General features: G+C 53.0%; 1 protein-coding gene across 10 annotated transcripts in view; it reads right to left on the bottom strand.

Annotated features, from left to right (window-relative positions):
- NCOR2 (nuclear receptor corepressor 2) overlaps nt 1-17020 on the bottom strand; it is a 213224-nt gene that overhangs the window by 126041 nt on the left and 70163 nt on the right. For all 10 annotated transcript variants that reach the window (XM_082066400.1, XM_082066408.1, XM_082066409.1 and 7 more), the window contains exons 3-4: nt 10264-10391; nt 3796-3976 (exon numbers count right to left, since the gene is read on the bottom strand). In XM_082066400.1, the coding sequence (XP_081922526.1) occupies nt 3796-3976; nt 10264-10391 (309 nt within the window). The remainder of the gene's footprint in view (nt 1-3795; nt 3977-10263; nt 10392-17020) is intronic.

The following is a 17020-nucleotide window of genomic DNA, read 5'->3' as shown; positions in this document are numbered from 1 at the left end:
CTTACCCAGTGACCTGCCAGGGCAGATGGCAGCAAGGTTCAGGTTTCCTAAGCCTCCACCCAGCCCCACACCCATGGGACTATGGGCTCCCCATAAGCATATTCCTGCTGGAGCAATAAGCTACGTATAAGTGCAGCCAGACAGCCCTCGCACGGGGACGAAATGCAGATCACGACTGACTCACATCCTATAGGAAGGAGCAGCAAACCGCGTACGTGGTGGAAAAGCAGTCTCAGAATTGGGAAGAAGAACAAGTGGGAATAAGGAGAGATGGAAGGGGAGAGGCAGGAGTAACCTCGGCTCTGGAGAGGGGCGAGCAGACACGGCTCGTCCCCGCGAGCGGGATCACACGCCGCACCAGCTGTGCACGTACGCGCGGGGACGGGGATCGCGCAGATGCATTACTGCTCTGCTCCGGAGCCATTTGTTTTACTCCTGTCTGTTGTTACGTGATGAAGGTCCGTGAGTTTCTCTATTGGAAAGAAAGCAGAAGCCATCGAGGGTCCTGGGAACCAGCTCCTGCATCTCTGCCAAGAGCACACCCGGCAAATCTGCATCAGTGAATCTCACATCCAGGTTTGCAGTGGTGGAAAAAACATTCCTGCTTTAGTTTTGCCTGGTTATTCTCGGCCAGCTCAAGGGAGCACCTTCTCCAGTCCACGCTGGCACAGAGGGCACGGGGACATTCATATTTCCCCAGCAGACCGAGCTCACCAGAGCCCTCCTGGTCACATCCGGCAGCAGGAGCCCAGGACCACGGCACCGCAGCAATGTGACAGCAACCCCTCTGGCAGGGAAAAGGATGCTGAAGTGGGGGACAGCAGGCAAGAAAACAACCTTCTGTTCCATCTTGAAAAGAAACACTTAATATTTGAGGATATGAGCTATGTGAGGTTGTTAAGGAAAGGTAATATCTTTTATTAGACCAACTGAGATTTAGCCGTAAAGCTGCTGCTTTTGAAAGGCACGCTGCCCAAATGTCTGTTTTCTCCAGCTCCAACACGCTGATCTAACAGAAGACATCACCTCCTCCTCGCAAACCAAGCCTTGCTGGGAGAGAGGCTGCAGGGATCCCAAACGGGGTAAAGGGGCCCAGCTCTCCCCACATTTGGGAAAGGCAGATGAGGAAAAGAAGTCCTGAGATTCACTTCTCTTCAGGAAAAAACTCTGGAACCTGTTACCGGCATTTGCCACGTGAATTACTCTGTGTTCAGAGCATGGATTATGGCCCAAAGCAAAGGTGTTAACTTCTCTCCCTGGACTGAGGGTTGGTAAACCCAATGTAACCAGTAGTCATCAGGGACGTGCTAAACTCACTCCACCACAGACCTGACTCTGCATTTCAGCTCCACCGCTGCTCTGAAACCAGAGACCAGCAGATATCCGCTGCCTGAAGGCAACATCCATCGCTGGTGCGTTACAGCGACATCCCTGGGGACCGCCAGGCTGGCCCCCAGAGCGCACAACCAACCCCCGCCCTTTTTATTGAGGGGTTTGTGAAGTTCTTTACTGTGCAAAAAATAGCTCGATCAGCATAATCACCATGAAAAGCAGCCATAGCACTGTTACTCCGAGCTCCTCCCTGCACAGTGACTGCAACAACGTGGAATGGGGTGAGGGGTAAGCGAACAACTCCTGGGATGCTCTGTCTAAACACTGACCGGTGCGTTTAGCAATACCGGGCTCACGTGGTGCATCTCGCCCGGCTCGCAAAGCTGCCCTAGATACGATATCGAGCAGCTTCATCGGCACTGAGTCAGCAGCACAGATGGAACAGTCAATTCCTCTTTCCGGCTCCGGTCACTGGGACACACGTCCCGCTGCCACGTTTGTGACACCGCCCCGGGACACGTGCAGCTCGGAGATGCACAGAGACCTCTGGCTCTACACCCACCTTGCAGGAAAGGAGGAATCTTGCAGAATAACCCCGAGAAGGGAAGACACGCTGAGCAAGAAGGGAAAACACGGTGCTGCTCAAAGCAGAGCGCAGGCCAGCGTCCGTGGGGATGAGCTGGCAGGGCAGGCAGCGTCCCAATGTGTGGCTTAGCAAGTCCCGGCAGCCAGGGAGAGGAGCAGACCCAGCCGTGGCGCTCGGCACGGAGCCTCTCGGGAAGGGCTTCATCAGCTGCAAACGCAGACGTACCTTCCGAGCGCTGCTCCTGCATCCCGGACGTGCGTGCTGCTCCTCACCACTTTTTACAAATGGCTCCATAAAAGCATAGTCTTGTCATGCTGTCTCACAGCCTTCCCTCGTTCATTAACAGATGTTTTAAGGCCCTCAAAATGCATGTAATTTTTGGAAGCGTGTCACAGACCAAGAAGCAAACGCAGCCCCTGAACTCCCCAACTAATGCCTCAGGAGCGGCTTCGCCTACCAGAAACAAATAGCTGAGACAACACGTGGTTTTCCAGTGAGAGGCAGAACAGAACTGCTGATGGAAACAATGCGCAGACAGAAAAGCTGTCCTGGTTTCCTCACATCTTTGGACATGGATCATTTTCGTTTCGTGGCCAACAGCTGAATTTCCCCAACAGCCACCCAACCCAGCATCCCCCAGGACACTCGCGGGTTCAGAGCCAGCACGAGACATCCCGGTGGCACAGGGACCAGGCTCCTCCTGCCTGTCCCAGCATCGCCTCGGGAAGATGCATCTCTGAGGGAGCGGCAAAGAGGGGCACAGAAGGGCCACGGCACCTCGGAGGCGGTTTTTGAAGGCAACGCACTCTCAAGAGCTAAAGGAGAGCAAGCTGACACGTCTGGTGCTTTTCTCACAGACTCCAAGTTCAAACACAGCTCATGACAACAAGCTGCTCTATCCCTTCCCAGCATCGGCTCACCCACCATGCCAGCACCGGCCATTCCTCATCGACAGTCCCGCATCCCCCCTCCAGGAGACCCAGAATTCCCCTGAACTTAAACATCCTTCTCATTTAAGATGGGTCAGAGGGATCTCATGTAAGGCTGTATGGATAAGGGATGTCTGAATATCCCGGCACAACCAAGCGAGAGGTTTCTCACCCGTGTGTTATTTCAACCAGCTCCCACAGCAAACCAGCCCCTTCCCTTCCCCACGGGCTCCGACATCTCCCGAGCCAGCCTGCGGCTGCGCTAACCCTCAGTTACCACCCGGCCCCGGCCCGTTCACCCAGCAACACGCTCCTGCCAGCCAGGAATACGCCCAATCTCGAGGTAAAATCAAATACAATTTAGCCCAATGCAGCATGAAAGTAAATCCAAATAGGCAGGCGAGCTAGGGATTTCTCCTTGCTACATCCATCACATGCGCAGAGGGGACAATTGCAAGTAAACAACTTGCTTTGTTAAATGAGACTAAGACAAGGTAGGCTTTCCTGGGGAAGATTATATTAAAGAACCACCAGCAACCGATCCAAACCCTTCAAGCACCGATATTAAATAAAGAGAGGTGATAAATGAGAAAGGTCAAGAAAAATCAAATCAGGGCACAGCATCCAGAAAAGCCAGACATGAGCACCCCTAATTCAGCCTACTGGAGCTTCCAAATTGTTCTGATGCATCTAATAGCCCAGTAAATACAAACCCGTGACTATAATAATTATGGGGAAAGCCGGATACGCTTCCGTTTCTCCGAAGAGGCCACTGTGTCTCAGTGAACACCACCCAACACCACCAAGCGCTGTTTGACACAGCAGGTACCCCATCTGCAGTGGTTTCAGGAGCGGCCCAGAGCCCCCAGGGCAGCTCTACACAAGCCAAAGGGACCCCAAAACACAGACCCCACATACATGTGGCATCCCGAGCCAATGTCCCCTTACCTTTGAGAGATCCTCTGTCCCTCCCTGCTGGCTCTGGTTCAGGAGAGGCGAGTGCCGCATCAGGGGGTCCTGCAGCAGGTCCAGGCGCGGTCTCTTGCTTTCAATGAACTCCAAGTCCGACGGCTTGGTCAGGTCAGAGAGATAGGGGTGCGCCTCGGTTCTCAGGTGCAGCTCCTGAGATCTGGGGACAAAGAGAAAGGAGCCTTTAGAAAACAAACCACCCTGCTCTCCCGTGCGCTAGGACTGCGAGCTACTCGAGGAGGAGCGAGGGCTCAACTGCTGCCCATTAAGGGAGTGGAGCATCTCCCGTGTGAGCAAAGGCTGAGGGAGCTGGGGCTCTGGAGCTGGACAAGAGGAGACTGAGGGGGGACTCATTCATGGTGATCAATATGGAAAGGGTGAGTGTCAGGAGGATGGAGCCAGGCTCTTCTGGTGACAACCAGTGACAGGACAAGGGGCAATGGGCGCAAACTGGAACACAGGAGGTTCCACTTAAATCTGAGAAGAAACTTCTTCCTGGTGAGGGTGGCAGAGCCTGGCCCAGGCTGCCCAGGGGGGTTGTGGAGTCTCCTTCTCTGCAGACATTCCAACCCGCCTGGACACCTTCCTGTGTAACCTCAGCTGGGTGTTCCTGCTCCATGGGGGGATTGCACTGGATGAGCTTTCCAGGTCCCTTCCAACCCCTGACATTCTGGGATTCCCCAGGAGGATGCTGGTGTTGGGTTAACGGTTGGACAACATGATCTTAAAGGTCTTTTCCAACCAAAATGATTCTGTGATTCTAAGGGAGGCCGGGTGGGCCTGGACTCAACCATCTCAGGATTTCACAGACCCACAGGTCGGTGTGTCTCCTGGAGTGCTCGGTCTGCACAGGCAGAACCAGAAATCTATCGGGGAGCAAGACGGGCGGTGCAGCATCACTGCCGCCCCGCCGTCCCCTCCTCAGCATCGCCACCGTGTCACCTGGAAACCCGTCCCCTCCTGTCCCACCACCCGGGGCGGCTGTCCCCGCACTGGGACAAAGCAACCGAGGCTGCAGGTCTGAGTTCTCCCGGTCACGCCACGTGCGTTGGGCTGCCCAGAAAAAGCCAGAGCTCAGAAAATCCTCAGTTCTGGCCCATAAATCGCCCTGCGGCCCCTAAGACCAGGCAGGGCTCCCTTATGCCATATTTGGCTTACTTAGCCACAGGTACCCACACCACTGCTTATTGTCAGCATCTTCTATAGCAATGCCAAAGATTATATGCTGGGGAAAAAAAGCATCCTCCTCCGTGGCTAGATAGTAGGGATTTATTTTTCCAGGATGGGGGAGGAAAGAAACTGGCCACATGTAGCTGCACATCTGACAGAGACCTGGCAAACTATAAAAGCACGTTATCCAGTGATAGGAACTGCACCGACAAGCCACGTCGGGCTCAAATATCTTTCACTTACTAAATGTGATGCAATTGGTAATACCTGGATATTTGGTTTGCTTTTTTAAAGCAAATATAAAACTTTTTTTGTAGCTCTGTTTTCCCTAGCAGGATTCTCCTGGGGGAATTGTAACGGGATCCTAACAACAATACATTAAACGTTTTACTGTGCCCAGGGGTCAGCTTTGCTGCAGCAACTCCAAGGGTGTGTTTTTAACACTTTAGGCAGAAGTGTCTCTTAAAGAAATAAAAATTAAATTAAGCACAGGAGATTCAAAGCTTGGAAACAAAAAATGGTGTGTGTTTTATATTCTTTCCTCTCTTAAACAAGGTTGTTCAAGTTCTCCTGAGCTGCGTGGTGAAGGATCCTCCCCAGTTACCAAATGACAAACCGAACAGCCTCCAAAACCGCTCGAAGGGGAAGAAAGGATGGGATGAGTTTTGCCATGCACAAAAGACAGGGGGTCTTGGGCATCGCTTGGCCCCGACCCACACACTGCAACTCCTGACATTAATTTCTACCGAGCTAATTAAATATCTTGGAGAAGATGGCAAAAAGGGAAGGAGCCAGAGCCCCTTGAAGCCAGCAGGAGCCTTTCCAGCAGTTCTAACGCTCTGGGCCACATCCAGGGAGAGGAGGAACCCCGTGAAACCCCTTTGTGCGGGGCAGCACCTCGAGCAAAGCTCTGCCGCCCTGGGGCAAAACCAACCCCGCTCCAGGGAAGCAAGATCCCTTTGGTTTGGGTTTAATTTTTTAAATTGGGGCAGCACCTTTGCCACTGACACACAGGAACAGAATCTGGCTCATCCTCCTCCTCCTCACAAAGGGGCAGGGGCGGCTCCGGCGCTGCCGAAACGTCGGTGCAGAACAGCTCTTAAGCTTGGCTTTGAGGCACAGCTCGCTTCACCTGCAAACACTTTCACACCGAATGATCCTCAGGCTTTCTCAGCAAGCCCAGAAATCCCTCCCGGCACCTCTGGAGTTTCCTGCTGGCTGGTCCCAACCCCTGGTGCAAACCCTGCCCGCCGGCACTTGGGGCTCTGCTGGAAAACCCAGCAACAATGAGCAACTGTTGAGCTGGGCAGGTGTTAAAATATTCCAACACCAAGGCCCTGCTGTACCGAAGCAATTTAAAAAGTCAGATGTATTTATTTTCACTTTTTTTTTTTTTTTTTTAAGGCTGTATTACCAAGAAACTGTTAATTGACACAGGACAGCTCCGAGACCTCAGCAGTCGTCAGGAACCCAACACAACCCGCTGCACAGACACGACTGCTACCCTCAGAAAAAAAACATGTATTTTTAAGATAAGAGCAGCACTCAGCTTTACAAAGGCAATTACTCACCGCAGGGCAGGGGCCACGCCGGGGAAAGCAGCTGCAATGTTACAGGGTGCTATTTTATTTCCATTTCCCCATCCCTTGGAACTGCTATTAACTCTACCCACTGGAATTTCCAGCCGCTCCCGAGATCGCTTTGCCCGACGCAACCGAATCCAAACGCTCCCGCTTGAAGCCTTCACACCTCCCACTCTTCACAGCAGCCTCTACACCGCGATGACGGTGCCGACGGGACCCCTGCCTGAAAAACCCTCCCCTTACACAGAGTTTGGGGTTTTGCTGCATTTTCCAAAGAGATCCCACCTGGCTGGTTTATTCCAGAGCTTCCTGCTTCGCTGAAGGGAAAGAGTGTTTTTAATCGCATGCGAGTTACACATGACTAATTGAAATAAACCAAATGCTAGTGTTAATGATGAAGCGGGGCAGGTTAGTCCTCATCTGGAGTCCTAGCCTCACGAGCACCTGCCTTTTAACACTCAACCCAGTTTTTCTTTTGTGGACCAAAATATATATATATATAAGAGAAGAAACCCCTATGCTTGTCACCTTGCCAGGACATTCCTCTGCAAGTACTCACGGTACGACTTGTACCAACAGCAGATCCTGAAGCACTTGTCTTCGCTCCTGCCGTCCAGTTGGCACAGCCAACCGAACGAGCTAAGGGAAGTCTGTGGATCCTTCCAAGAAAAAGCCTGCTCCCAAAAAAACCATCACGGAAAGCAGCACATCCCTGCAGAGACAGACAGAGCCAACTTTCCCTACAGCAACAGATTCAGAGAGGTGCAGGTTTTCCTTCTCCCATCCAAGACGGAATTGCTGCGCAGGGAGTTCAGGTCTCTGCCCATGCACCGAGGCAGGATGAGGACTCTGATGGATGTGGAGAAGGGTTGTGTGCAGCTCCCAGCATCTCCTGCAGGACCGGGTTGTCTAGGAGGAGAGCCCATGGTGGTGGGACACATCCTGCCCGACCCACCAGACTCGGCTGTGGGGACAGCAGCTGCCTGAGCCTGACATCGAACACGCTTCTTGCTCCAAGACATGGGGCCATCTCAGCACCCCGTTCCTTCCAGCAAGTTACGACTCAACACCTTTTTGCCACCAACACCTGATTCATACTAAAAACACCGTGTCCATGGTGAAATGCTTCACCGCTTGTTCCCTTTCCACAGGACGACAACCAACCACCACCCTGGTGACTACAGCAAAACTGCAGCCAGGACAGACAGAGAAACTGTGAGGCTGTAGGAGGACAATCTAAGCAAGCCCAAGTGATTTCTGCAGGATTTAAAGCCACCACAACCAACACCAGACAGGCTGTTGCCCCCAAACACCCAAAGCAATGGGGGATTGGAAGGGTTTCCCTCCACCAACACCTGCTCAACACCAGGCACAGCCAGAGCTGGTTTTCGGGGTGAACATCAACAACCAACCCAACCTGCTCCAAAACCTCCAGGGTCTTGGCCCAGGTGAGCAACCAAACATGCAAAGGGCTCCATGACAGCACATCAGGTGCTGTTTGATGGCAGGTCCTCACAGCACAAAGATGAAAACACAAAGCCCCCATAGGATCAGGTTCTAACTGTAGTGCTTAAAGATGCGGAGAAACAGCAGCTGGCTTTGCAAAATGGACAAACACCTCCCCAGCGCCACGCAGTTTGAATGACTTCAATAATTCATTACACTGGGTTGAAAATTCCTGCAGACCCCCCCCCATCCTGCATCAAAAGATATCCGACTTCTTTTATTTTTAAATGAGCCTATATCCCAGCATTTTGGCACAAGATGCCGACTGAGCTCAACTCAAGTGGTATTTTTAGCTCTATTACCCAGTATAATTTTTGCAGAAGATCAATTCTTCAGATGTTACGGGGAAAAAAACATGAAATTAAGTTGAGTATGTCATTAAAAAGTTCCGTTTTATAGCATGCCAAAACTTCACCATTCAGGTCAGGAGTGCTGAAGTGGCCGTGATAACCATTTGGTTGTGTAAACCTGGCAACCTCAATTAACATCTACCCACATTCACAGGGCTGTCAACACTAAAACAGAGTTTGGAGGATTTGAAACATCCGTAAACCAAAGCGAGATGCTTGGATGGCCACAGCACATTAGGCGCGTGGTACAGCAGACACCGAGGCTTGCGGTTGGTTTGGGGTTTTTTTGTGATATGGAAGAACCAAGGTATATATATATTTTTTAAACAGCACATTCGGACCTTGAAACCTTCATTTTATTGGAGAGCAGAACTGGTTCTCTGTTTTGCAAACCGTAAGTGATGTGAAAAACAAACGGGCATGAGCACGTCGTCAGGTTCTCTTTACCTATCTCCCCCAAATTCAGCTGAATCTGATCCACTTCTAACATAATTATGTTATTCTGTGCTAAGAAATCAAAGCCAAGGCAATGTAACACATGGCGATAAATCATTGACCATCAGAAGCAACATGACCCTCTGTACATGCAGGAGCCACAGGCACAACCCCAAAGAGCACATCCAGGGGGAAGACGCAAAACTAACTCTGGAGGCTGCTTTTTGCCTCCAGATTCTCCTGGTGCTGTTCCTGCTGAGCACCACGCTGGATCCAGCCCACGGAAAAAGCAGGTCCTGGCCGCACCTACACCTTTCCACATCCAGCTTCCCGAGGCCCTTCCCCCCTCCCATAACTGTTATGACTTTAGAGAAACAGATTCATTCCTGTGACTCTTAGCCCAAGGAATGAGCCTCAAAACCAAAAATGCTTTGCATAAATCTACTGTAGCAAGGTTCTTATTTCTCTTCCAGGTCATTTTTTTCCCAAAGCCACTAAGCATCAAATGCAGAAGAGAAACTGTGAGAGCGCAACGTTTTGTGACGAAACAGAGAGTGAGAGTGATGGTCTTCGGAACAGACCCACTCCCGTGGTTAAAGCACCTACAGCGTTTCCAAAGCCACGTGGCGCTGCCCTGGGTCGCACCTAAAAACGCTGCCAGGCTCCCATGGGGGCTACGAAATCACCGGTGACACAGGGGGAGCTGGGATGGGAGCAGACAGGAATAAAACAGCTCGGAGAAAGTTGCGCGAGGGATGCAGGAAGGGAAACAGAAACACAGAAAGTGAGGAGGAAGAGCAGCAGAGGAAGCGGAGATGCGCCGTGGAAATGAGCTCTTCTCAGCCTCGGGAGCCACAGACCAAACCTGACCACAGGGCTTTATTTCCAGCAGTGAGGAAAGCCAATGTGACGTGTAGCTCCACAGAAGGGAAGGGAGGTGGGGTTTTGTTGTTGTTTGGTGTTTTTAAGATGTTTTTAAAATGCATGACAGTCCAAGGCAAGAAACCAGAAGGCAAAGGTGCCAAGTGCGTTTGCATGATGAAGCAAAGAGCGGCACAGGGACTGAGCACAGTCAGTACAAATGCAGAACAGAACCCTGGACAGGACAAGGGGTGATGGTTTTAAACGAAAAGAGGGGACATTCAGGCTACACAGGAGAGGGTGGTGAGAGCCTGGCCCAGGTACCAGAGAGGTGGTGGATGAACCATCCCTGGAGACATCCCAGGCCAGGCTGGACGGGGCTCTGAGCAACCTGAGCTGGTGCAGATGTCCCTGTCATGGCAGGCGGGGCACTGGGGGAGCTGGGAAGGTCCTTCAACCCAAACTACGACTGCCCGGGTCCCAGAGCTGTGCACAACACTTGCTGCCGCAGTCAGGGTGCCCGTGGGGCCAGGGGACGGTACCTCTCATTGCCCGGCTGGAACTCGGAGAGCAGGGACGGCCGCCGCCGCTGCGGCTGCATGATCGACCCCGGCGGCAGGTGGGACACGAAATCCCTGGAATGATGCTGGTACTCCAACAGCGCCACGTCCTGCAAAAACAAACACAGAGAAGCTCATTAGGCTGGTGGCCACTTTCAAGCAAGCGTTGAACCCCAACAGTTCCGAATAAACCACAGAGATGTTCTTTCCCTGAAGCGCCGTGTTGGGATGGGAGCTCGGCCCCCAGTCCAACCTGCCTCCAGCCCTCTCCTGGGGCTAATCCCAGGCTGGACCCTGCGATGGGGGCCCAGCAAGCTCGGCCCAGCCAGCTCAGCCCAGCCACCGAGCACACACAAAGGGATTTCCAGCACCCAAGCAGTCCTGATGACAACTCAAAATCCAAGGGGAAGAACAGGTAAGAAGAAAATCCAAAGTCACAGGATACTTTCAGCTTCAATAATCCATGCAGCATGATGAGGAACAGAAAAAGAAAATTCAGAAAAGGAAGGCTAGAAATCGCAAATGTTATCTGGAGAGTGTCCCTTTAAACACAGCTCCCCTGGGCTGAGCTCAAGGGGTTTGAAAGAACAGTTTGTCGCTATGTGTACGTCCCTTTTGTTCCTTGACCCTTGGAGAGTACAGTACAGTATGTTCCTGATTTTAATTAAATAAGAAGCCCTCCTGCTCTGTGCCACAGACTGATTCCAGCAACATTATTTTAGCAGCTACACTGAACCGCTATTTTTTATTTGCGGAGAGATACTTGACCAGAAGACTAATCATCTAATTAACTGAGACCTTCAGCAATGGCATAGAAAGCCTTGCCACTGAATATCCCTGGTAACACCGACACGCATGTACGTTAGAAGAACCAATCCCACCTGGGAGTCTATTCTGAACAGTTCTCAGCTGGAACAAAAAAGCTCCAACTCCCTCGAAGAGAAGAAAAGACACTTCAGAGTTAAAAAACAAACCCACAAACCAATAAATAAAATACCAAATGCATACAGTTGGGAGTGTGGGCAGGGGACTCTCAGCCCTAACAGCTGCAATTGAAATTATTTGATCAGACGTAGTGAGGGTTGGCACGTCCCAGCACCAGGGAAGCTGGAGAAATGTCCCAGCGAGTGCACGACAGGCAAAGAAAGGACTTGGGAGATTCAACAGCGACAACCTGCACCTGAAGTGGTGCTGGTCCTGCTGTACCGTGACTGCTCTTGGGAACACCAGGGACCTCGGCCAGCCCCAAGCTCCCGGTCTCCACCTCCAGCCTGACCATTTCAGATCTCAGCTTCTGCAGCAAGGGGCGTCCCAGACAGCAGCCACTCAGCCCCACGGGGACGTTCGCTTCTGCTCTAGATCCAGGTGCTAAGGGAGGATGCTGCCCCGAGATGCTGCTTTTCCTTCATCCACACAGGAGGCCCTGGGGGCTGCGGGACAGAAAACGCCACAGGGCCAACCACAGGTGGGACAAACCCGGACACCTGAATTGAAGGAGCCCGTTAGCTCTTACAGCCCCAGCCAAATTGCTGCCTACGAGCTCCCCTTGTTCACACTTGTCCTGGTTTAAACTAAAAAAATAAAAAGGCAATGCAGCTCCCAATATCCACCTACAACACCAACACACCATGTCTGGGAACACACCAATAGGTCCACAACCAGAGCTGTCACCTCCTGTGGGCGTATAAACAAGAATTACCCGTCTGGGAGGCTCGAAGGCTGTGCCCTCGAGAAGAAAAAAAGGCTCTTGCATGTCCCAAGAACCATCTGTTTTTCCTTTTCCCTCTGCCCACACTCGGCTGGGCTTTGCCTTTCCCTCCTCTAACCCCCGTCAGAAAATCGCTGGTGGAGCTCAGAGCTTGGTGGCGTGGCCCGAAGTGACGGGGACACTCGGGGCCGGGATGGCTGGTGAGCACCAGCTCCCGCTTCTCCAGACACGGCCCAGCTCGCGCCCTGACCTGCTCCGCTTTGCTGACAGCAGCGGTCGGTTCTGCCAGAAGAAAACACAGCCTAAAAATGAGCAAGGAGGACTAAAACTGACAAATTTCTGCGCCCTGTGATGAACCGTCAAAGGAACTGTGGCAAACCCAGTAGGACGTAGGTGGGTTAATTGCTCGGAAAGTTACTACAGTAAGTTGCACTATGAGCTACGACCGTGTTTTTCAAACGTAAATGCTGGAAAGGTTTATGAGCTGCCTTGGGAAGACGCTTCGATTTTGTTCAGCAGTGTTGTGAAGCCGTGTGCTGGGAGGCACCGGGGGCCTGGGGATTCCCCATCACCCAAACACGCAGCACGGGCGTGATTTATCCCCATCCCGACCCATAACTTGCAGCTCAGCCTTGGCACCCGCTCAAGGGCAGCTATAAGACATCCGAAACAGAGCAACTAAAAAGCTCCACAGCCCCAAGCTACGTGTTGCTGCTTTTCCTCTCCATCGATTCACCGGGTTTTGGCCAATTCTATTTTTGCTCATCTTCTCATTGCATCTCTTCCCGCCCTCTGCAAGCCCTCTTCCCAAACCCCAAATCTGAGGAGCATCTCCTCCAGGGCCCTCCATTCTCCCACTGCCTCTGGTCAGGATTTTGTTCCTTTCACGCCAAACCTTCCTGTTGTTCCTTGTGGTTCAGGTGCTCCCACTTGCTTCTTCATGCAAGTTTAGCAGAGTTTCATAAATTCAGTAAGTCATGAAACAGAAATGAAGGAAGCAGAAAGGCAGGGGCACATCAACAGATTTGGGGCTGGGAGAAGGGTTCGTGGAGGGCAGGGAGCACAAACAGCTGCTGGTACCAGCACCAGAACTGCAGAGGATTCGGAGTGCACGTACCCAGGGACACGCTTCAGCACCCCACTCCATCTGCAAACTTTTACACAGCACCCCGATTCTCCCTCCCTTTCCTCAAACCTGTTTCAGTCGAAGCCTGACATGGGTGAAGCTGAAGACAACAGACCTCACAACCACCACCTTGCTGTGGCAAGCGGTGAGGAAGGGTCTTGCAGGGAAAACCAACAAAATGTAGCCGCTTTCTGTCTAAATACAGCCCAAAACCTGCCCAGCGGGTCCTCTGAGCAGCTCCTGGCCCCGCACCACAAGAAGCCGCTGGCTGGGCTGAGCCAGCACCAAGAGCATCGGAGACAGATGGACACCAAGGGCCTACAGTGCAATAAATCACCCCAGGAGAGCAATGCAGCACAAGGCCAACGCTTGGATAAATAAAATGCTAAAGAGCCAAACGCAGCCTCATTAAAACACATGTTTTCATGCAGCAGGCTGCAGAGGCACCTGGGCCCAGGCGGAGGTGACACAGAGTCCTTCGCTGCCAGGCCCGGGGGAGCTGGTGGAAACACTCCCTGTCTCAAGGTCTTTTTGTGATTTTACTTGATTTGGGAGCGCCGAGAGCACCCTTCCCTCCCCTTCACGGTAATTCCTCTGATCCTAAATAACCCGAGTCTATCAGGCTCATTTAGATACACTAATTGAACTGTCTAAAGCCAGGAGACTGAAGGCAACACTACAGAAAAGTCCTCAGGAAGACAAAAACAGAGACATCCCTGATGAAGGCAAATTTTAAAAGTAGGTTCCCCCCGCCCCGCTTTTAAAAAATTCTTTAAAGCTTTCAGCCTGCTGCCTTACCTACCATATTGTCTCTCCAGTGCAATCATCTGTGCTGTCCCCGACCTCAGGATAACCCACACTGAACTGACAACTGCAGGCAGCCGCGCAGCCTCTGGCCTCTCTCGCTTTCTGTTTTGAATGCGTGCGCTTGCCGCTGCGCTTCACTCCTCCTTCCCCTGCCCACAGCCGCCCCAGCGGGCTGCCCGACCTCCGCGAGGGGAGGAAAGGCAGCTTTGAGAGCGATGCTGGAAGCACCCGCGGCGCACAGAGCAGACACCACCATGCCACGGCCACCGGCAGCCCCGAGCCGGCCCTCCCAGCCCCAACACACAGCACGTCCATATGGACACGGCATCCACTGACAGCTCCATCCAGTCGGTATTCCCACTGCATCACGAATTAGCCCCCGAGGAGAAGACCCCAAAGACATGGGCCCTGCAGAAAGGAAGCTTGGAGCTGGGCTTGCAACAGAAAGGCAAACTGTTCCTCCTCGCTTCCTCCCACCAGCAGAAAAACACGTGTGAACGCCCAGCGCTTCTGGCTTCCTTGGAAAACAACTCTAGAGCAAACTCGTGGAGACCCAGCCAGAGCAGCACCTGCAGCACAGCTCGAGCAGCCCGAAGCGTCACATCCATCCCCGTCGCTTACCACGGCTTCAGCCAACAACGCAACCAGGAGCTCCCCGCCGAGTTTCGGTGCAAAGACGGCTTCACTTAGAAACCACCAGCTCTTGTTTTGCAGCGACACCGAGGAAGCACAGTCCCAGGCTCGGTCACCACATCCGCCAGCTGAGCCGGCTCCCGGCACAGGGCAGCACCGGTGCCACCTGCTATGGTGGCACTGGGCACGGGCAGCGCTTCGCCCGCGGAGCTCCCGGGCACCCGCGCCCAGCCAAGCGCCGCTGCCCCGCGCTGTCCTCGGCACCTTCGCAGGCGGGCAAACCGGTCACAGCACCGCACGCCCTCGCCGAGGAGCAAAGCCCAGCTCCTCGCCACCTCCGCCAAGGATTAGCTCGTGGGCTGCTCCTTACGAGCTCGCCCAGTGTTGTATTGCGCATAATTCTCATTTCTTAACAACGTGCTGTTTCTGCTGAAGCACTCCCAAGCGTTTAAGCCCTAAACGAGGCCGATTAATAACGGCGTGGTCCAAATAGAGAGCAAAACACAATAAAGCACCCCTATTGATTTCACTGTTTTACAACAAACACAGTGGCCAGGACATGACTTCACAGCCTCAGACTCCAAAGCCACCCTGTCCCCGCAGGAGCATGAAACCAGCACAGAGCAGCGTATCCTGACTTGAAACCTGCAGGGGCCTCTGACCATCCAGCAATTAATTTGTGCTGCTTGAGCCCCTGGTTGCAACCCCAACTGCAGTAGGAGGCTGGGCAAGCCACCGGTGCCACGCACAAGCCACCGGTGCCGCGCACAAGCCACCGGTGCCGCGCACAAGCCACCGGTGCCGCGCACAAGCCAGGCAGGTGAGCTCCCCATCCAAGGTGGGGTGGCCAAAGCAGCACGGCAACCAGTCCAGTGGCTTTGCCAGAGCCAGGGGATGCCCCCCAGCCCTGCTCTGCACATGCTGAACTTTGAAAGAATAAGTTGCTTTAAATCTCTTTCTCCTAGCAGTGAGCATGACCTATTTTAGCAATAAAAGGAAAAGCTCTCTGGTGCCTGGATGCCCCTTGGCACTGGCAGCGCAGCAGTTGCTCATCAGACCGAGAAATGCACTTTTTAACCTTTGCTTGGAGAAAATAACTCTTTGCAAAGCCAACTCAGGTAAGAGGAAGGGGGAAGGTTTGGGAGGAACCGGGGCAGTAGCAGAGACATCGGTGCATTAGGTCTGGCTGCGAGGGGACCAGCGTGGCACCCAGCCCATCGTCCTCACCATCCTCTGCCACCAGACACCTCCGCTGAACTGCAAAGAGCTGGTTATTGATCAAAACAGGCTGTCCACAAGTACACTGCTGTCTGCCCCACTTCCTCCCCAAAGCCCTGGGAGGAGCTCGCTGCAGATTTAAGAAAAAAACAAAAACAAACACAAAAACAAGCAACTCCTCCACAATCAGCTCTACTGTTGAAGATAAGGTCAGTAATAAAAACCTAGCAGGATACATGCATTTTTATCTTGCCTACGGGGATGCAACATGTGCTGGGAAGACAAATGCCCGTATTGTTCCGACAGTCCCGTTGCCATCCATCCATCTCTCAGAAGCTGCTGACTTGGCCTTTTGTTTTAGGAGGTGACCACGCTGCGTGTGGCCCCTTCTCGATAGCACCGGTCGCTGCTGCCGACGCCACGTCTGCCGGACCAGCTGCGCGGTCACGCATCCTTCCCCACGGCCTCCCGGCAAACCGGGGCTGCCAGCCGCGCTCAGCCCGTCCCAGCTCAATGCGCCATTCACCGAGGAGAATCACGTCTCGGTGGGGGCAGCTCTCGGCTGCTGTGGCGCCCCGGCCATCTGCGCGGTGCCGGGCGCGGGAGCCAGCCGCACGCCCAGGACAGTGCTGCCTTTGAGCCCGTCTCCATCACAAGACTTTTGTCCCAGTCGCATCCAGGCGCCTTTGAGCTGGGAATGACCCGCCTTGCCCTCCCTGCATTCCCCCCGCTCGGCTCCCCGAAGACACTCGTGGCTGCAAACACCCACGCCGGGGGAGCAGCTCTCGTCACACAACGAACCCAGAAATTCCACCTTAAAAGCACCAGGTCATTCAGCTCATCATCGCATTTTTTCTGCAGCGTAGTACCCCATCACCTCCCACACGCCACCCATAATCTATCTGCAGGGTCACACAGGACCCTTTTTTCTTTCCATGTCTCCCACAATTCCTTACACCTCCACGGCAAATCTTTTAGGTCAAAGAACCTGAATTGCTCAGTATTTTGAATAAATATGGTGACGGTGACAACCAGCAAACCCCCCAGTCCTGCAGAATGTGTCTCCGGGGGCTGGAGGGGCAATTTGGGCAGAGTCAGGTCAGCAGCGCAGGCGAACGCTTCGTGTCTCCAGAAGCAGCATTAGCAGGTCTCTACCATTGCTGAACCACATATGCAGAAGAAGTTTTTTCTTCCCCTGTGGATTTACAATTTTGAGATCAATCAAAAGCAAAGAATCACCCTCTGCA

This window comes from Streptopelia decaocto (genome assembly GCF_964273445.1).
Source record: "Streptopelia decaocto genome assembly, chromosome: 15".
NCBI classification, from domain to species: Eukaryota; Metazoa; Chordata; class Aves; order Columbiformes; family Columbidae; genus Streptopelia; species Streptopelia decaocto.
The sequence above is the reverse complement of the archived record's forward strand: the minus strand, read 5'-3'. Positions and strand labels throughout refer to the sequence as shown.